A 20,454-nucleotide genomic window follows, 5' to 3' on the forward strand; every position below is an offset into this window, starting at 1 on the left:
CGTTCAACTGCCACCTGCCAAGCCTTTATCATCACCTCCCTGTCCTGGTTTAAACATGCGTGTGTGTGTGTGTGTGTGTGTGTGTGTGTGTGTGTGTGTGTGTGTGTGTGTGTGTGTGTGTGTGGTGTGAACACTCAGGGGAAGGGGTACAATGTGGCCCCTGGCTGGAGATAAAGAGGAGGAATCCGTTTAAAGAATTGCTTCATATGAAATGGTGCAAAAATGAGGGAGAAAAGGCAAAAGGATGTATGTATGCATTAATCATTTCCCCTCAGTGAGCATGTTCTTTTTAAAATAATAGCCCGCCTAATGTTCATTTAGTTAAAAAAGTATCAATTCAAATGACTTAAAGCTGTTCTTTGGACCATACCTCAGGTAATATAATTTATTTTTCAGCAGACATGTCTGGTCTGAAAGCACAATGTAATGAGAGTTTGGTGCCAGTTTGAAGTCGATGACTTTTCCTGAGTTTGACCCAGTTAGGCCTTTTCTCTTCTTTTGTTAACCTCATAAATCTGTCCATAATCCTCCTCCAGAAACCCTGAGATGTAAAAAAAAAAAAAACAGAATGAAGGCTTTGTTTAACTTTGCTTAATCCTAAATCATCGAAGCTCTCTTACAGCTCGGAGAGACTAATCTTCTTACATGTTTTCAACGGCAGCAGAGCTCTCGGTGCAAACACCAACACCAGAGCAAAGACCTAGATTAAATCTGAAGCGCAGAAGGCAAAATCCTCCTCCTGTAGCTCGCTCCAGTTCTGTCGGCACCACAGATTTCATTTAAAGACTGTAAAATAAATTCACAGAGGAGTTATTTGTGTGCAGAACGTTTTTTGGGGGATTCTCCAGACCATTGCAAAACAGACCTGTTTGCATGAGGTGCTTTTATTGTCTTTTAGACCCCCGTTAGATTATGTGAAACTTTCACAGTGGCATCATTGAAGTTATATTTTAAAATGTCAACAGCAAGCATACCGTCACCCCTTTATTTTGAATCCTTCACAGAGAGCTGTCCACAGCTTTCATTCGGAAAACTGTATTCACTTCAGTAATAATTAAAAACTGCTTGTAGATTTCATTTTCATAGTTGATGTTGATTGTTTAGATGTTTAGATGTGTGATTAGTTTTTAAACCAGCTTTTTGAAGATATCATGTGTGTGTATGTGTGTGTGAACAAGTCATGTGTGTATTGTGGCAAGAGACACATTCAAGACTGGCCTACACCACATCCTAAATTGCCCTTATCATCTCTGCTGTTCAACGAAAAGCCCCTGAGCTCCAGATGATAACACCCAGGAAGGAGACGGCAACCCTAACATGTGCAATACACACGCATGCAAAGAAAAACATACCACATTATAAGATCCACATACCACATCATACCCTTTGGATAACAGGATAAACCATTTACAATACATCACTATAAATAAAGTAAAGTTAGGAACAGATGTGACTCTTTCAAAAGCTCATTATTCAGAATGGACAGATTTAATCATTGATATGGCTTTTTTTCCCTCAAATAAATACACAGTGCATTTTAAATATGTTGTGTTTCTGTCCTTTGAGGAGACAACAAAACACTAAGGACATGCAGTTTTATGCACATGTTGGCTTCCTTCAAGTTATGCAACAATTAAAACAACTTTTGAGCAACATGCAAAATGGCTGTTGGGTTCTCGTACTCTTTTTCGGCCAATCCAATCTGCAAGCAGCACTGATAATAATGTTTGGACTGACTTCTGTAGACACAAAAAACAAAGACGTTGTGCTTGTGTTTTGGTCACGAATTGGATGAGGGATGGGGGTTCTTTTGAGAGACAGGAGCGGAAAGGGAGAACATGCACAATTAATATGAGAGACGGAATGAAGTAAGCCAATGCAAGCAGAAATTATACTGACGTCTATACGTTTCCGATACCAGAGTGACGCTTTTCCTGGAAAGGAGAAGATAAGACTTCAATTGAAAATATAATCAGAGAGTCCGGGGCATGTACACCCTGATACCAAACATGGAATGTAGTTTTGGCCTTCTCGCAAGTTCCATTATTGTTTTGAAGCAGTTTAAAAACAGAAAAGCAAAGCACTTCATTAAAAGGTAGACAGGTAGAAAACATTTCTCCAGTATTAAGGCCTCCAGTAAACTGTTTTACTTAATGTTTTGTTACCATGTCTGTCCTGTTGGAGCTTGAGGTAGAAAATGTAACTGTCGTAGGAAGTTGAAGACGTTATTAAAGGTGCTAAATTCAAAGTTCATAGCATATTCAGTGCCTTTAACAGCTCTCAACATGGCGACGGCTGAACCGGCGGCTCGCAGCTAACAGTGTTAACAGCGCTAACAATGCAAACAATGGCGACAGTGCTGACTAAGCTAACAGTGTCTACCTGAGCATGTGGGGCACGCTTACATGCACAAACAAGCACTAAAAAGCATGCGCGACCGGCCCGGCTATGTCAACAAAGCAAGAAGAAGCCCGGATAACAACACACACAGAGGGCCACTTCATTTTCTGCTCAGGTAGACATTACTCCACTATCTCTTTACATAGCTCATAATTGTTTACTGCTATAATAATGCTCTGAGTGTCATATGGAGAACCTTTAAAGATTGTGGCCTGTGTTTAAAGATGGAAGAAAAAAAAAAGATATTCAACAGCGATTGAAGATCAATTTAGCCAAATAGTTAAAATAAGTGGGAAATGTCAGTGCTCAACTAGATCCTGCATTAGAACTAAGTGGTGTAATGTATGTGTAAACCCCAGTGTGTGCCCTTTTTTTTTTTTTTAATGAAAATGACCTCGAACAGACGAGACATTATCTAAAGGCTAATCATTCATTTTGAAATATACTGTTGAAATATAAAGACAATTTATAGCTGCAATGAAAAGTTGTACTTGGATCATGTGGAGTGAAACACAGTCCAGTTTGTCATGGAGTTAACACCTCTCAGTCCCCAGAGAGACATTGCACTCTGTCCTGGGCTAAATGTTTCACAGAGGCCAGGTCTGGATCATGGCAGGTCAATTACAGTCGCTGTTACAGCCATAATTCAATAACAACACAAACACAAGCATGCACACACACACACACACACACACACACACACACACACACACTCACACACACACACACACACACACACGCAGGAAGGAAGTCAATCATTTTCATTTGAACTAAAGTGCATGCAGGCTCATAAATATATTCATAGAGGCAGGCATACACACACACACACACACACACACACTCTCTTCGTCCCAATAATAGTCATCTTTACCTGCTGTCATCAAACAGAGAGAGAGAGGAAGTCTGGAGCTAGTCTCGCTCCCCAAGGAGCCTATCAATCATTCTGCTGCCATGACAACAGGAAAAAGGCCCGCGGTTGGCTCACAGTGTTCCAAGTTCCTGGAATGCAGTCGTTTCCGCGGAAACCCCCAAGTGATTGACAGGTTAGTTTGCTGTAATAAATTGGAACGCTTTGATAGAGACGGAGGGGGAAAGTGACATGATACACTGTGAACGCAGCATCTGATGCGTCGGCTCTTTCAGAGGAGAAGCCTGATGATATTCTGTATTTACCACAGCGTCAGACACGACAGCGTGTGGCTGGTATCGCCACATAAAAGAAATATGTAGAAACATGTATATTTTTTGTCTTTTTATGGGAGCTAAAATCTAAACTATCACTATCCTTTATCCTTTCAATGTGTGAAAAATGAATGATCTATACTGTAAAATATATCTCTAATATACAGTATATATCTTGCTTTAAATGGCCATTTTATATATATAGTATGTGTGTTTATACCACAAACTTTTTTTTCCCAAATTTAGAAATTTAAAAAAAGCCTAATTGGTATGGACCTTTGACTTTCTTGGTGTGTTTGTATTTGTTGACATGATTCGTTGCACCTCCATGACCTCCCAAGTCTTTGACCTCTCCCTGCTGCCTTTCTCCATCTGGTGTCAAAGGTCAACAGTCAATGCTGTCTGTCACAGGCCAGACGGTAGTCGCTCAAACCACAGACTGAAACCACGACACCACATCCAGACCTCAAGCTAAAACAAACACTACATTGCATGGCCGCTGTGCAGTTTTTAGTGCAGTGTGTGAAAAAGGTCATTAATTACAAAAAGTAACTCAACACAACCTAGAGCCCCGGGGAGACTTGGGGCATATATCAACATTTGAGTTGCTACATGTGTGACACACAATAGAGAAAGTGTCCCAGACACATAAACATCATGAGAGTTTGACTCAGATGCTGTGATAATGCCAGCTCCCAGAAACAAACATTCCCACGCAGATGAAGCATTATTTTTTTTAAAATATATAATTAGAAGTTTGTGTGAGTCATCTGAGAGAAGGGAGTCACGACAGGGCTTGCACAATGCAGCTCATATGAAAATCTGCAGGTATCGTGCATAGAAACACACACACACACACACACACACACACACACACACACACACACACACACACACACACAGTGGTTTCAAACATTATGATGATAGTGATACGATAAGATTAAATGGAACTTAGTTACAGTGGTTCTGACATGCACCGCTGTCGATACATCCTCTTTAAGGTCAAACGCAGCGGGACAGCAGCTGTGAAGTTTCTAGCAGTGTTCTAACTGCAATGTTAGATGTTGTTTTAACATTTTAAGAATGCTTATGGTCTCATTAAGCTGGGCACCAAGGCAAAAGGAACATTGGGGCTGTAAATGCCGGCGAATGTTGGCACTGGGCTGCATCGTTCAAAGCAGCTTTATTGGCAATGCTGGTCCATGAAACATTCAAACTCCCTTAATGGAGTAGAATTTTATTTTTCATCTCCAAAAGCATAATTTTTAATACATACATACAAGTGTTTGACTTTACTTAGAATTTGCTTTACCGCAACTTTATTACCTTAAGTAAAAGGACCTTTCTTTTAAAAAGGTGTCCTTGTTGTGAGCAGTATCACGTATAGGAACTATTTTCTTTCAAACATTCTTCCTGAATGAAACTGCTCCCTGAATGTGGATCTCGGGGAAATCATTTTCTCCCTGCTCCATCACTAGGTCATTTTGTTTTGAAGATCTCATCAGAGAGCAGAGAAATTGCCCTTTACATCTCAGCAGTAGATGCAGAATGTGCATAAGCTTGCTTTTGAAATTATATTTTCAGGTTGTAGGGTGCAAATGAGAACTCAAGGATCCAAGCATCATTTATCGTCCTCCTGCAACACAGGGTTGCACAACAAAATGCAGTTGTAGCGTAGTCCATTTATGCCACACAAGACAAACATGATAAAGCAAAAACAAAACAGCAGTGCATTCCTGTAGTACAGCTACTGGCTGCTGTCATTAGTGCTTGTCCCCTGATTTAAACATCACACATAGCATTTCATATTGCACATGACTGAAGTGAAGCTTAAAACAACTGACCAACAAACATAACACTTTTGTGAGGACCAGTTTCAGTTTTGCGCAAGAAAATGGAAACTATTTCACTTTCAAGGTTAAGACTGATAGATCCCTGTGTGTGTTTGTGTAAGTGTGTGTGTGGCCTTTTATTTTCTTTTTTTCGTGGAATTCTGGAGCCGGTAGCTGTTAGAAGAGCATATTGTATCACTTATTCTCCTCCTGTTTTGTGATCTGGCTCCAGAGATCTTCCAGCTGGAACCTCATGGAGCTCTTGGTCTTTTTCCACTCCTGCTCCTTGTCCTGCAGAGTCTTCCTGAGGTTTTCTGTGGCCTGAAGGAGGGATGATTTGTCCTCCTGCCACTTGATGCATTGTCTCTCAAACTGCTGCTCAGGCTTCTCCAGAGCAGCCACAAGGATTCTGTTTCTTTGTTTTTCCTTCGTCAAGCTGAGCCACACAGGAGGCTGTCTTTTTGTCAGTCTCCTCCAGCAGGGAGCTTTTCTCCTGCTGAAAGTGGAGGCCTTCTGTCTCCAGCAGGTCTTTTTGCCTTTTTCAGGCCGGCTGCGACTGCAACTTTCCTGGTCTTCCCCTCCAGCTGGTCTTCATGGGAAGCCTGGTACCTTTCCAGCGTCTCCTGAGCCTCCTCCTTCTGTTTGTGAAGAGCATCCTCCATCTTGCTGAGTTGTTTTTCCAGCATCTGAGCTTGAACCCTCGTGAAATCAAGAGAGCTCTCCAACGCTCTTGAACGAGCCTTACACTCTGCGGCGTCCTTCAGCTGCACCCTCAGGTAGTGAATGATGGTCTCCAGGTTGTACACGACCACGGCAACAGAGTCCTTTTCAGCACGGAGCTCTGACTTGATTTCATCCACCTCTTTTTGATGGCCCTTTTTATCCGCCTTCATCTGCTCCAACTGAAATTGCAGGTCCCTGGTTTCAGAGGTCTGCTGATCAAGATCTCTCTTAGCTTTCCGCAGCACCGGGCAGATCTTTCCCAGCGCGGAGTCTGTTTTCCTGGTGTGTTTAGCCTGAGCCTGATCCAGCTTGGTTTTCAGGTCACATATCTCCTTCTGCATAAGATCCTTCTCATGGCTCCAACTGTTGTCCTCCTTCTTTTCTTGGAGCTGATCAAGGAAATTGGCCAGCAAGTCCTTTTGGATCTCCAGGAGGACTTTCCCCTCAGATTTGCTCCGTCCTATTCTTTAAAGTTAGATCGGAAAAGCTGTTAGCGCTGACTAATACAATATTTCATTATGCTCATAAAGGCAGCAAACTGGGAAGCTGTATCTGTAGCAATTTGACCAGTTATGTATTGAAGGCAGCCTCACGGTCGTTGAGTATAATCCTGTATTGCATTTGCAGTTCTGTGTGACACGTTTACATGCTAATTTGAATGTAGTGTGTAATGGGCTTGTAATTAGATTAAGGTTCTACGAAGGTAATAGTTTATGATCTGTGTTGGCTACAGTTATTTTTGTCCCCTGATCACCATGGCCTAGAAGAACAAATTTCAAAAGCCAAAAATCGTACATATTCTGATTGCCCAGTTTGTCCTGAAAAAAAGAAGTGTAAATAACATGACTGAGCATTATAGTGTTTTGGTTTTATGTTCACCAAAGAAGACCAGGCAGACCAAAAATGTAGATGCAGTTAGTACAGAGTCAGTCTTGCCTAAGATATAAATAAGGATATAGAAGTTGGAATAGTGTTTGTATCTTATTCAGTTTTTATTTCTATTTATGTATTTATTATACTTCTTCTTATCTCATAAATTGTAGCGAATTACAAAGAGAATGAATAGAGTATGAAAATGAGTTTAGCTATAAAAATAATCTCAAAAATCTCCAAGAAATCTTTAAAAGTGGTAGAATTATAGTCTATAGTAGAATTTAGAGTATCTCAGTTAAAAATGATGAGAGGAGATGAATTTTGAAATCTTGAGTTGCACAGGGATTACAAAACACCCATCTGACATCCATCTAACTCTGAGCTGACTGTTCCTGAAGGAGGGCAAAAAAAACAAGTGAAATCAAATGAAACAGCTGCTGTCATTCAACCCGGTGGCCTAATATAGATCATCATAACTGCTGCTGTCCTTACAGTAAAGCCAGAAACAACATTAAAAAGGGAAAGTAAAACGCGCAGGCAGACGGTGAGTAACCACAGTCACGCATATCGACACGCTTGGAAAAACCTTTGCAACTCCAACATGTTTGGACGCTTTACAAATTCATCAAACTTCTTGGCCTCAAAAACCTTTCCAACACCTGGAAAAGGTTGTTGTTATTCCATATATTTCATTTCTATATTAATACTTTCCGAGTTTATTAAATTAATTTACATCAGGGACCATGTACAAAAATACATTAATCTCACACAAGAGATAATATGCTTTGTACCAGATTTAGCTAATAGCTAAATTCCATCTGTATAACTTGTATATTCTATGTATGTATGTTGAGGGCAATATGAAAACCGGAGTTAAATTCTATATATATGTGTACGCATACATGGCCAATAAAGCTGATTCAGATTCTGATAGAAAGTTGTAAAAACAGGTCGTCAAAATGCCAAGTTAATGCTAAAAAGACTGTGCTGCTTAAAATCCATTTTTAAATCTCAGGGAAAAAACACAGAAATCTGTGCAGGTTTTCAGATTGAGAGGGAGTTTATTCCATTCTTCAAGTGCCCCCAGTCTCCCCACAGCATGACTGTGTGTATGTGTGTTTGCTTCAAAATGAACTCCAGTGCCCATGTTCATCATCATGAAAGAACATGTCATCCAGTGTAACTGTGACAAGGTTCAGTTCTGTCGTTGTAATCGGCAAAGGTAGGAAAAGTTTAATAACTAAAAACAATAATGGGATTGTATGGCACCCAGAGGACTGCTGGGAAATGTTGTGTTTTTCCATGTTGTATCTGTCCTTGGATACATAAATTGTATACATACAGTACACATGGCATACTATGGGGAGATTCAGATACATCGCTATATCACTGCAGAAATGTCCACACGTGCTGTTGCTGCTGGCCTCTGGGTGAGCGACATCAATTTGACTGTGGGTGTGTTACATTTGTATGTCTTTCTTAAGAACTAAAGTACTTCAGTGTGAGTGGCTTTAAGGAAGTATGAGTGTGTATGCGGGGTTGTGTGAGTTATTGTACTGCCTAGTCTTTAGGGAGTGAGGGGAGTACAATCTGAAGGAACAGCTAGGGGCCACTTCATATCCAAGTCAAGCGTTAAACAACCTCCACCCACCACACCCCTGTACACACACGCACACACACGCACACACCTGCATGATCCCAGGACTAGAGAGCCCGATGATATACTAAGTGCTCTAAATTTCACAGACTTCGCAGACACACAGGTAAACGGTCCCTGGATACTAATCCTGCGCAGGTGTGTGTGTGTGTGTGAGAGAGAGAGTACATATATGAAAGTGTAAAAGTGTTTCATTATGTGGATTTGGAGTATATAAAGTGTAATAATCTATATGCCAGTGAGTTGACTCCCAGCACTCCCTATAAAATATAAACCTAGACATGAGAGTGCCCCATTTACTTTTTATGGCCATGGAAAGAACCTCGGCAGCCAGATCCAGATGGGGGGTTAGTGTGCATCTTAAAACCAACTTTAAGTGTGGCTTTCCCCCAAAGCCCATCATTATGAGACACTGAAGGAAAGATAAGAAAAGAAACAAAAAAGATGGCGCTATTATATTATAGTGCCCTAGACCTTATAAATCACAGCCCAACTCCCACTGGTCCTCAGTGGGAGTTTTACTACTCTGTTGAGGGATTATATGTTTAATAGTTCCGATTAGTTGTTTTTTAGGATAACTTCTCTCCAGGTGGATGTCAAGGACAGGGAGGTACAGAAAGAGAGAGAAAACAGAGTGTGTGACCGCTTCACCTGCCTCTAGTCATAACATCACTTCTCTGTCTTCACACACCAGTGGTCTCAGACATACAAAACAGTTTTCTGCTAGCCTGCATTTGATTGCTGATCTAACTTTGTCTTCCTCTACTGCACACATCCACATGGCAGAACACGTATTTACTGCTGTGTGATATCGGCGAGTATGGAGCTTAACACTGAATGGGACTTTTTAGAAATATGAAATATTGTATTTTGATTCTTTTGAACTATGGGCAGACCTGCTTCCTTAACTTTAACAGCCTGGTCTGAGCTGCAAGGGGAGTAAAATACAGTAGCAGCAAATGTAGTATGCTCATTTAAAGTACAAAAACAATATCAACAATACCACAATGTGAAAACACACAACTACAAGTAAAAGAAGAGCACTCAAATTTGATCAAATTGAAGTAGTCCAAGTTATATGAACAAATTTGCAACATCATCATCCCTTAATACAAAAAAATGTAAAAGTGTGGAAGCATTATTGTAAAAGCATTATCAGCAAAATGAGGTGAGAAAAGGAACTCATTATGCAGAACGGCACCTTTCAAAATGTTATATGTTGCATTACTGGATTATTATTACTACTGATGCATTAACATGCCAGCAGCATTTTAGACTTGCAGTTGGTCATATGGAGCCAATTTCAAGTATTGTAGGTTTTGTGTCTAATAATCTATAACAATGCATCATATAAATAAATGTAGTGGAGTAAAATGTATAGCATGAAGCTCTGCAATGTAGTGGACTAGAATTAGGAAAAAATAGAAAATGGAATATATAAGCACAGCACTGTCCAGCTCTGAAATAAAAGACATCCAACCTGTGACTTGTGCTCGTGCTACTAAAGTCTCCACCCTGATGCTGCAAACAAAATAAATGATCATGTCAAATATGATCCATTGCAAGAGATTCAAATGCCCAACAGTGTACAAAGCAGTTAAAATGAGCCCATAACGAGCAGCTACAACAAAGTAGCCTACTGTTTATGTGTTACGGGTCTGACTTCTTCTGCCACTATGAGTCCATAACAGATTTTCTGTGTTGTGTATTTTGTTACCTGTATGTGAAGCAGCAGCGCCCTCTGCTGTCGGAGCAGTGCATCACAGCAGAGTTGTCGCCCCGCCAGCGCTCTTTTCCCATTGGCCGCTGTCGGTCATGTGACCAAAACAGAATCATGGCGGCCGCCGCGGCTGTCCGGTCGAGTGTCGGTCTGACTTTGAGGCTTTCTCGAGCTTTACCGGACTGCAGCACATGTCCCTTCTACAGATTAACCGGCTGTGTGAGCGGCGTGGGCAGTTTACAAAGGAGGGGCTCCTTTGATAGCTTTCGGACCATAAATCGACACTTGCAGACGAGTAAAGGTGAGTGGTGCAGTTTGCTAACACTTTTAGCCTCATTCAGAGAGGGCTGGTTCTTCCCCAGGACTATTTGTTTACAATATGTCTGGAAAAAGTTACTACTTTTCATTCAAGTTTTTTAAAGCTTTTGTTGATGCCAGTAGAGTCTGGCTTGCAGGTGGTCGTAGGATATCAGCAGCCGGGGTCGAAAGTACGCTCAATAACACTTGTGTAACTTGACATCAACATACCCACATGGGCTTGTAAAACGCAATGCAACAAGTGAAACAGTCTCCACATCCGGTGCCGTCAGGAGGAACTGATAACACCACTGTCAGCAGAAACACTCACAGTCCTGTTGTTTGTTTGTTTAAAGGTCTGTACCACAGTGAGGAGGGCAGCTCCAATGCAGAGGACCCCGACGATGTGTAAGTTTACTAGGGACGTTTTTTTTATTTATTGTGTTCTCTACTGGTATTAATCAATGCACACGTCATACTTATAAACATTGAAACTGCGAAGTTCAAGTCAGTGGAGGCTGCATTTAATCTACAGTGAAAGAGTGCTTAAATAGTTGCTGAGTCATGCTGAATTTGCAATTTTCTTTTAACCAGTAAACCTAGTACTCTAAACCAGCAGCCTACGTAGAATGCATATGCTGCATTTGAGAGACACATTTTGAGGGTACACATTAGTACAGTTTGTAGTACAACATTTTATTTTTTCATACAAAATGTGTGGGTCACCCATTAAGTGCAGAGCTGGTGTTTTTATCCCCGGCTCCTCCTGTCCACCAGTCAAAGTGTCCTTCTGCGGTGACCCTGAGCTCTTGAATGCTCCTGATATAGTGACCTTGTCCTGCTAAGGATGAAAAGTGCTATGCAAGTGCAGTGCATTCACCATTTAGTAAATACTAATGGTAATTTATGTGCGCTTAATATCAAAAGACTTACCCCCTGAAACCTGTCGGGTTCTGCACAGTTTTATTGACGAGAGGATTTTGGAGGCAGCACTGATGACTAGCAGGTACTCAGGTGGATAGAAATTGAATATATAGTGGGAAAAGGTTTGTGCACTTGAATTTAGGCTTCGCAAAAATATTTTTGTGTGGGATTTGTTCTTTTTTTGTACACTTCATTCCTCTACTGTCTTTATTTTGTGAGCAGTAAAAGGGCAGAATGGTAAAATAACCTTTCCACCAGATAAGCTCAAATGCATGATTGTTAATAAGTGTATTAATATTTAATGGTTTTTAATCCCCTGCTGTTTTAGGGTGAACGTGGTGTATATAGATCGGTCAGGCCAGAGGATCCCGGTTAAGGCCAAAGTGGGAGATAATGCCATGTATCTGGCTCAGAGGCATGGAATTGAACTGGAAGGTGAGCGCTTGCACAGTTAAATATCTTCATCTTAAATATTTCATTGAAGCATTGGTGTCAAGATGTTTATTGCTCATTATATGTGTGTCTCTTTTATTTAGGAGCCTGTGAGGCATCACTGGCCTGCTCAACATGTCACGTCTATGTGACTTCTTCCCATTTTGACCAACTGGCAGAGCCTGATGAGAGGTAGGCCCGCTACAAATGTAGCAAATCTTCCATAACCACAGGCAAATGTGTGCGATGTGGTGAGAGGGAGATCGCTGTAAATGTTGACTGATATCTTGGCGTTCTAGGGAGGATGACATGCTGGACATGGCGCCCATGCTTCAGGAGAACTCCCGGCTGGGATGCCAGATCATTCTCAGTACAGAGCTCGACGGCATGGAGCTCACCTTGCCCAAAGTCACCAGGAACTTCTACGTGGACGGCCATGTGCCCAAACCTCACTGAGAAGAGGAGCGGGTGTCGAGAGTTGGAGAAAAAGACGAGGGGCGGGGGGGTGACGACGCAAGCTTGACGCCGTGTGTGCTAGGATGGTAAAGTCCGTAGCAACTCCAAAGACTTCTTCCCGACTGACGATTTCCACAGTTAACCAATGACAGGACAGGCCTGCAGATGACACCAGGTCAGACACTACTCGAGTCTCACTGAAAGTGAAATTAATGGTTCCTTCCAAGAAAAACATAAAAGCTGTGATGGTTTAACCGACGTATTTATTTATGTGGATTGTTCTCAGGCCAGCATCAAGACGCCATTCAATCCCACCAACACCTCACAATTTAAGAAACAGTTTCACCTTTTTTTTTATTACATTGCAGAGCAAGTTCCAACGAAGTTCATCTTTGCGCTGTTCAATGGAACATTCCTCGTTACAGCTCGTATTACAAGATGTTCTTAGTCATTTCTGCCACTCTTGACTCACTTCTTAGATATTGTATGCATTTACTTCCATATTTTTATGTACCAGATTCATTTGTATGTGTTTCTCTGGCTTATCAACATGTACCCACTGACTAAAGTTAGCCCTAAGTCATAGACCTCAAAAATGTTTTCTTCTGCATGGTACGGAAGCCAGACATGGAAGAAGCCATTTATCATAATTAAGTGCATTTCAAAGACAAACGTTGCTTGAAGCTGAAAGGGTGCGCTCTCAACAAAGGCAATCGGAATTTAGACTGTTAAAATCATATTTAGGCAAATTGTGTTTCAGGTGCTCGATGGAAAATGCATTTTAAAGCACTTCCTCTCAGCTTCAGGTGTGCTTTGATCGTGAGCAGAATGGAGGTTGAGATGTGTGTTGTGAGCTTGTGAGCGTCATGTTACCATGGAACGAGTTTACCACATCTACCCTTTACTTGTTGAAGTCTATTGTACTTGTCCTTACGCACAAATGTAAGTCAACTGTGTATATTATGTGTTAGAAATGACTCATATTTAAAGTTGTGCAATAAAATGTTTTTAAACGTTATTTTTGAACACTGCCCTCATGACCCAGCAACCTCAAACACTACAAGGACTCAAAGGGGACAAAAGTGATCTTTCCATTGTACTTAAATTATCGAAGCTAGTTAATTGCGTAATTAGCAGGCGGCTATTGTTTGTAAAAAATGTCCCTTTTACCCAGCAAGTGTCTTAACAAACATTTGTGTTGTCGCAAAAAGTGCTTTGCAGCAGCTACCAAGTGGAACTGGAGTGAAGCGTGAGCAACGCTTTTATTCCCCAGCAGGTGTAATCTAGTAAACCCAAAACACCCGCGTAACTCCTCCTGGTCCAAAACACGACCCCGGTCATAGCAACCAGCTCCAGCGGTGCGAGTTCCCAGTAAGTCGGCTTACTTCACCAATAGGTTGATGATCGATTTTGGAGATCTAAGGTGAGCATCAACAGTTGTGCACAGCGATCTGGGTGGACTGGACTGTGTGACTTTGACCACATCGTGTACTGTTGTCTTCAGGCCCAACTGTGAAAGACGTGGGTAGCCGTAGAGGCCATGACAGGTAAAAAATAGATAAAGACGAGGATCGGTGATCTTAACGCTAGAGTGTGGATACTGCCAATTTTAAGATCAGAGAATGCAACCATTTCTCTTACAGGCGCCGGCAGTGAGCCAGCAGACTATGCTTCAGAATGCCTGTAGAGGTAATGCATTGAATCAGATCATTTGCTAAAAATGTAGTCCACACTGACCATTAACACTAGTAGTTATTTTTTTGTAGTCCAAAACATTAAGGCCTCAGTGAACTAATATATACCTGATGCAGATATGAGAGAATAGAGGCGGAACAATATAAATCTACTGTCATACTTTCAGGCGTTCTCGGTATTGATATTGTGTCAATATCCATCCGACCTGCTTCTGCGCTCGCGACAGTCAAACTCCGCGAAAACCGCGAAAATCTTCGGCATCATAGAACGAAAGTGCTACATTTGTGTTCTAGAACACATTTAAACTGCACTGAAAGCCCCCCGTTTTGTTACAGTTCTTCCGGTGAGTTAACTGAGTTACAATGTGTTAAAAGACGTCTCTTTCTTGATTCAGGCGGCTTCATGTCATATTGTCAAGGGAAATGACAGCTCGGCCTAGTTAGGCTTTTAAATAACAACAATATGACACTAACGTTAGCTGATTCTCGTTAGCCCATGTCTGGTCTAACGCTAATAATGTGGGCAGAGTTAAACTTTTCTTCAGTTCATGTTTTCAATATCACTTTCACAGTTTGGAAACAAACTTATTAAACACTGCAGTAGCCCAAGCTTATCTTCCTTTACTGTGGTGTATGCGAACACCAGTAGCTTATGTAGCTCAGTTGTATGACGTATGGCTATTCATATGGTACAATTGTTGTGATAGTCTATGTTGTGCCAATGTTTTAAATCCCATTCTCTCTAGAATAGCAGTTTCCAACCTTTTAAACTTGTGACGTCTTAATATGAAGCAATATTTACTGTCCAATTCTCCTCACAGGCTGCATGCATGTCTATGAGCTGTGAGCAGTTTAATAAAAAAATAGATTTTCCGTCAGACTGTTTTATTTGAAAGACATTTAGTAATCGAAAGAGGTGGAACTGCACAAAAAAAAAAGCAAATATTATATAGAAAAATGTCTGAAAATAAGCAATTTTGTGAGCAAGATTTTTACATTTTAGTAAATATGTTTATTTATTATTTTCCACCTTGCTAAACAACCCCTGACCCCCAGGTTGGGAACTACTGTTCTTAAAAGTTGTTTGTTTTTATGCTACAGACACTTCCTCAACATGAGCACAGGACCAAGGAAACAAGCTGCCTTCATCCAGGGAAACCAGAGCACAGTTGAACACGGCGCTTCCCACTCAGCACTCTTCTACCTTTTCCAAGAAGTTTCCAAGCTTGGATCCCCCGTCCACAACAGTTTCCTGGACACAAATCCACCCTCCACATGGCTGCACGAGACGTCTAGACAAGGTCCTCTTATAGTCAAAAAAGAAGAAGAGGATGCACATCTGTTTAACATCTCTAATAGTTCCTGCCAGTATAGTTTGTCGCCTTATAAACAGATGAAAAAAGCGAAGGAGGAGAGTCATGGCAGCAAGGTCACCACTTTGATTGAGCCACATCCTAAATGCAACAGCCCCTGGAAAGTACTGGGTCTGATCAATCTGCAGTGTGAGAGGCTCCTCCATCAAGATATGGAGTCAGAACCAAGTTTGGTATCATCTACCACAAAGTTAGGCCATTCAATTGACAAATCATCGACTGCGACAGCAGATGTAACGGATCAGGGAGTCGGCGGCGACTGTGTAGGTGTTCACTGCACTCTGAGACCTTCCCTTCTTATCTGCGAGAGGCAAGAAATCCCAGCCTCTGTCAGTCTTGTGGAAGATGTGAGAGGGCACTCCAGCAGAGCCAGAAGTTATAAACCACAGTGCCGTGTGAAAGACTCCAAGGTAGGCTGCTGTGTTCGGTCACAGACGGCTGAAAAGGTCTCAGTGCTCAGTGTTGACAGACAACTTGGGTGGAACAACGAGTGTAAGACGGGTTGTGTCTCTTCTGAACCAGATATTTTGCATGCACCCTTCTCTGAAAAGCTTTTGTCACAAACACACATCCCCTATGCATTCCTTAATGCCCAGCTGACTTTTAATTCAAACGAAGATGCAAATGTAGCTCTGTCGAAGCCTACACTGGACCTCAATGCAAACCTTGCTTTGACTGCAGAGCCCCCATGTGACTCCCAGCTGCCCCCTCCGAACCCCGTCCTGCCTCCTCCGCGATCAGCATCGCTGTTATTTGGCACTACAGAGAAGTGTCAGTCGCTCGCAAAAAGAGATGACAGAATCCCATCATCTAAACCAGAATGTACACACGCTCCAATAGAGGAAAAATGGCCTCCAGTTGCACAACTGAAATCCTCACGCTATAATGGAGAAACAAACCCTTCCCCTTCTGCGACATCAAAAACGGAACAGGGGCCACTGCAAAAGGAGGGAATTGCATCTCCATCTACGCAGAGGTGGAGAACCAAGACTCCCAGAAAACAACCTCATCCCAGGCGGAGTGCCGATATCCATGACCCAGACTTCCAGGGAGTGACGTTCAGGATGGACACGGAGCTGGACAACAACAGGGAACAGTGTCGGCTCCTCATAACTTCCAAATACAGGTAGTGACAGATTCATTGCATGTTTGCATGGGGCATGTAGAAAATGTTGACGAACACTTGAGTAACAGCTAACGGTACTAAACACGCATTATCATTGGTGTCTGCTGCAGCAAGGAGCTCCACAAGAGTGTGAGGAAGCCGAGGCTGAGGACGCGGACGTCCCAGAAATCCATTAAAACTAGCAGCTCGGATGAGGAGAGTTACCTGACGGCCAGCGTCTCCAGTGAGTGACACTTGAGTGCCTGCGCTGGTCTGTGGAGCTGATGTCAGTTCATATTTTTACAGGCTCCCTAGACAGCAATGTGGAGGCCCTGCAACTTAAACTGATAATCTCATTGATAAAATATAGATGAATCAAATTCATTCACAGTATCAAAAAAATGGTCTCAGAAGGTTTTAAAATCTGTATAACATACAACACTGTCCATCCTCAGCCCCTCGATTCAGATAAGAAACTATTTACTCCAAAAGAAAAACTAAATTTAATTTAATGAGGAGAATAAGAGAACCACATAAAGCGACTAAACATAATATATATGAACTAAATCAATACATAATGATCATGCTTTAAGACATATGTTCTAATAGAATGCTGCCATGCTATGTGTTCAAAATGAATGCATCAATAACATTACTCTACAGTTGAAATATAGCAGGTAGTATGTTTTTGCATGGCATGCCCTTCTTCTCCACTAGAGGGCGCCACCGCATCAAAACATGTGACTTGACGGCATCATTGAGGACAGGTGGTGCATATTTATTTGGGGAAACTATTGTGTAAACATCCTATGACCATAATGGGTATCAACTTCCCTTCAAAACAAGCAACAGAATATACATCTGAACTTACAGCTGTGCAGCCAATGCTTTGAGTTTCAAGCCATTGCAGTGATTTAGCATCTCTCCTCACTCACACATTTGAAATAACAAACCCTGACTATTGGAAATGTACATATGCTTTGAACAAGTTTGTATCTCCAGCATTCAGAGACCAGACAGTCTGCTCTGACTCCACCCAGATACACAGCCTTGTTCGTTTATACTCGCGATTATTACATTTCTAAGTACACACAGTTCAAACTGACTGTAAGACTAATGTTATATGTTTCCTTTTGGTTTCATTAGAGGGTAAAGTGTGTGCATCCTGCTGCACCAGGAAGACCCCCATGTGGAGGGATGCAGAGGACGGGACCCCACTCTGTAATGCCTGTGGAATAAGGTAGCTCATTTTAACACTGAAGGCTGTTGGATGCTTTAAAAACAGACATGAAGTACGAGAGCATATCTGTTAGATCACTGTGGGAGCCTAAAGCCACATTTACATTTAATGCTATTTAGTCTTGACTTTTAAGCAGACATTCATAAAATATACTTTTTCCACAGAGTTTGATTTTCTATATCAGCTGTACCATTCAGGTCCCTGATGATTAGTTCATGAAGATTGATTATCCAAGTTAATTATTATGAAGAAATGATATCATCCAACATGTAATAACCTAGAACATATAAAGAATTAGGCTGCGTTTGACTTTGTGTAATTGTATTCAAATATTGTCATATTTTTCAATTAAAAAAAATTAGTTTTCATGCATAACACTTAAAACAGCTGATATTGGCTCATTGTCACCACTGGGTTTCATTAGCGTAAAGGTGAAATCAAATGCGTTTACTTCCCCACAGTTTCTTCTTTAGTATTTCAGTGTTAGAAGTTTTACTTAAGTGTTGGAAGTTTTCTAAAGTAAATGTAAAAGTCTGAATACATGTCAAACAAACTGTACTGCTTATATGAGATACATGCAGCATCTTTTGCAACAATTAATCCCATGATGACTAAATTAAACAATTTGTATTAGTATGTTGATGTTGTATTTGTCTTTCATAGTCTTAGCCTGCAGAAATAAACACTATTCGATGCTCTGCTGAATCTGTTACACTGACCCCAGATGGACAATCTTAAATGTGGTCCGTCAAACATACATGTCATAGATAAATATGAACTAGCAAAATAAGGTTTAATCACTAACTGTGTTTTTTCTGTCTTGACTTTGCAAGGTATAAGAAGTACAGAGTGCGCTGTGTCAAATGCTGGCACATCCCCAGGAAAGAGGGCAACTCCAACTCGCGCTGCCTCAAGTGTGGAAACTTTGTGAGGCTGACCTCAGCTCAGCGGAAACCCACCGCCTAGAGAAACACACTCGGAGCGAAGGTTTTTTTTACGTCCACATGTGACGAAGCTCTGCACACAACTATCCAAGACTACTCTCTCTGGCTCCGCAGCTCTTTGTCCTCTACGGTTCACTGCAGGTGGGAATGCCAACGTAGAGGAGCAGCACCAGCTTCTTATATGACTCAGTATTTAAATGAGTGTCACTGCTACAATGTTGTACGTCAGGAAATGGCACTAATTCCCTTTGGCTCTATGGCTGCTCTCAAGGTGCCGTACAGACCAGGGAATATAAAAAGAAAAAAACTCTGAAAAACTACCTGTACAGTTGACGGGTTTGTTTTGTACTGATTTGTAGCATCACTGTAGCATTAATGGGATCCTGAAGGGCTAAGAAGTGGAAAGTGTTGGCGTTTCTTCATCTAAATAGCTCCAGCGTTGCTTGTGTATAATGGTCAGCTGCGCCAGATGGCTGCAGCCGAAAGTTATTTTTGCACAGGACCACAAACTGCAACCTGAGCTCAGTGCTGCGTTCACTGTCATTAACTGCAAAACAATTTCCTTCTCGGGACCTTTTTTCGACAGCAAGACAGTCTGCTAAGCTCAGTGGATACACATTTAGTTGCACATGTTAAATGAAGTTATTTATCGTCTTTGTCATCGATTCTAACTGTGGTTTGTTTGTTTTTGTTGTCGTTCATTTGGGTTGCATGCCAGTTTAATTGGTGCACAGATTTCCTCAGCATCGCTGTTTTTCTGTGAGAAGAATATACATAGATGTGTGTGTGTGTGTGTTGCATGCGTTTTGGTCTGTATTAAATTCTGTATGAAACATTTGATTTGTTTCCTGTTATTTGTAGGGATATAGGTAAGACCCGCTCTTGATATAAATCCCCTGCGAAAAGGACAATGATTATAAAATAGGATATGTTTCAGAGGGGTACACACACACACACACACACACACACACGTATCATGTTAAAGGAGAGGCACAGGGAAGAATTGTTCATTAGTGAGACTTCCCACAGTTTCCTCAGCCCTCCCTGCAGTACAGGCCCATTTGCCAAGTGGGTGGCCGCACATGAATTGATACAGAGCAGCTATTATTTCAAAACGGATTACGTCTTCCTCTTACGTGAAAACAGCCAGAGTTGCCTCTGTCACCGTGTGCCAGACCATCCTGCAACGAGCAAACCCGAAGGAAATGAGCGCCGTGTAAGCCAAGAGCATAAAAGTTAGAAACAAGGTCAGTAAAATGAACGTGTACATTAAACATAGTTCAATCCAGAAAACCTGCTGTGGCCACCTTAAGATCACACTAAACCTTAATGAATGATTGAGCCAGTAAAGCGCAAGACAATAAAACATATAGATATAGACCTGCACATTTGAAAATAATCTAGTGAAGTGAGGCATTTATGCAGCGGGTCTGTTTTCAGTCCTCGGATATTAAGAGAAATAAAGGAGTGAAACAGGAGTGTATCTCTCTGGCTGTTAAATGTTCAGGATGAGTCAGATGATAATCAGTCTTCCTCTTACATATAGATGACTGATTTTAACCATGATGATTGAAGTACTCAACTCGTTTTAAAGCGTTCACC

General features: G+C 41.5%; 4 protein-coding genes across 5 annotated transcripts in view; 2 read left to right on the forward strand and 2 right to left on the reverse strand.

Annotated features, from left to right (window-relative positions):
• s1pr5b (sphingosine-1-phosphate receptor 5b) overlaps window positions 1–20,454 on the reverse strand; it is a 75,695-nt gene that overhangs the window by 25,811 nt on the left and 29,430 nt on the right. The gene's annotated exons all lie outside the window — the stretch shown is intronic.
• On the reverse strand, window positions 4,303–10,834 carry LOC142948261 (uncharacterized). Its single transcript, XM_076090159.1, has 2 exons — window positions 10,385–10,834; window positions 4,303–6,602 (listed from the first exon to the last, which is right to left on the reverse strand). The coding sequence occupies exons 1-2, from the start codon at window positions 10,501–10,503 to the stop codon at window positions 5,879–5,881; spliced, it is 843 nt and encodes a 280-aa protein (XP_075946274.1). The 5' UTR covers window positions 10,504–10,834; the 3' UTR covers window positions 4,303–5,878.
• Window positions 10,477–13,514, forward strand: fdx2 (ferredoxin 2). The gene is made up of 5 exons (XM_076090160.1): window positions 10,477–10,688; window positions 11,041–11,092; window positions 11,937–12,043; window positions 12,145–12,232; window positions 12,340–13,514. The coding sequence occupies exons 1-5, from the start codon at window positions 10,502–10,504 to the stop codon at window positions 12,494–12,496; spliced, it is 591 nt and encodes a 196-aa protein (XP_075946275.1). The 5' UTR covers window positions 10,477–10,501; the 3' UTR covers window positions 12,497–13,514.
• On the forward strand, window positions 12,532–19,690 carry zglp1 (zinc finger GATA like protein 1). Of its 2 annotated transcripts, XM_076090153.1 has the most exons (7): window positions 13,643–13,919; window positions 14,001–14,043; window positions 14,140–14,185; window positions 15,292–16,689; window positions 16,800–16,912; window positions 17,815–17,908; window positions 18,742–19,690. In XM_076090153.1, exons 4-7 carry the CDS (start codon window positions 15,305–15,307, stop codon window positions 18,872–18,874), a joined length of 1,725 nt encoding a protein of 574 aa, XP_075946268.1. In that variant the 5' UTR covers window positions 13,643–13,919; window positions 14,001–14,043; window positions 14,140–14,185; window positions 15,292–15,304; the 3' UTR covers window positions 18,875–19,690. The 2 variants fall into 2 exon arrangements, with proteins under 2 accessions (XP_075946269.1, XP_075946268.1); XM_076090154.1 differs by lacking the exons at window positions 13,643–13,919; window positions 14,001–14,043; window positions 14,140–14,185 and adding an exon at window positions 12,532–12,671.

This window comes from Anarhichas minor, unplaced genomic scaffold (assembly GCF_050575085.1).
Source record: "Anarhichas minor isolate MPS153535 unplaced genomic scaffold, ASM5057508v1 ptg000012l, whole genome shotgun sequence".
Lineage (NCBI taxonomy): Eukaryota > Metazoa > Chordata > Actinopteri > Perciformes > Anarhichadidae > Anarhichas > Anarhichas minor.

Bases quoted from the DNA above. Each gene is read 5' to 3' on its own strand.
- fdx2 (XM_076090160.1), top strand. From the start codon at position 10,502: ATGGCGGCCGCCGCGGCTGTCCGGTCGAGTGTCGGTCTGACTTTGAGG. The intron at 10,689-11,040 runs GTGAGTGGTGCA...GTTTGTTTAAAG, and splicing joins ACACTTGCAGACGAGTAAAG to GTCTGTACCACAGTGAGGAG. The intron at 12,233-12,339 runs GTAGGCCCGCTA...TTGGCGTTCTAG, and splicing joins CTGGCAGAGCCTGATGAGAG to GGAGGATGACATGCTGGACA.
- LOC142948261 (XM_076090159.1), bottom strand. From the start codon at position 10,503: ATGATTCTGTTTTGGTCACATGACCGACAGCGGCCAATGGGAAAAGAG. The intron at 6,603-10,384 runs GTAACAAAATAC...CTAACTTTAAAG, and splicing joins CGCTGCTGCTTCACATACAG to AATAGGACGGAGCAAATCTG.
- zglp1 (XM_076090154.1), top strand. From the start codon at position 15,305: ATGAGCACAGGACCAAGGAAACAAGCTGCCTTCATCCAGGGAAACCAG. The intron at 16,913-17,814 runs GTGAGTGACACT...TGGTTTCATTAG, and splicing joins CCTGACGGCCAGCGTCTCCA to AGGGTAAAGTGTGTGCATCC. The intron at 17,909-18,741 runs GTAGCTCATTTT...TGACTTTGCAAG, and splicing joins TGTAATGCCTGTGGAATAAG to GTATAAGAAGTACAGAGTGC.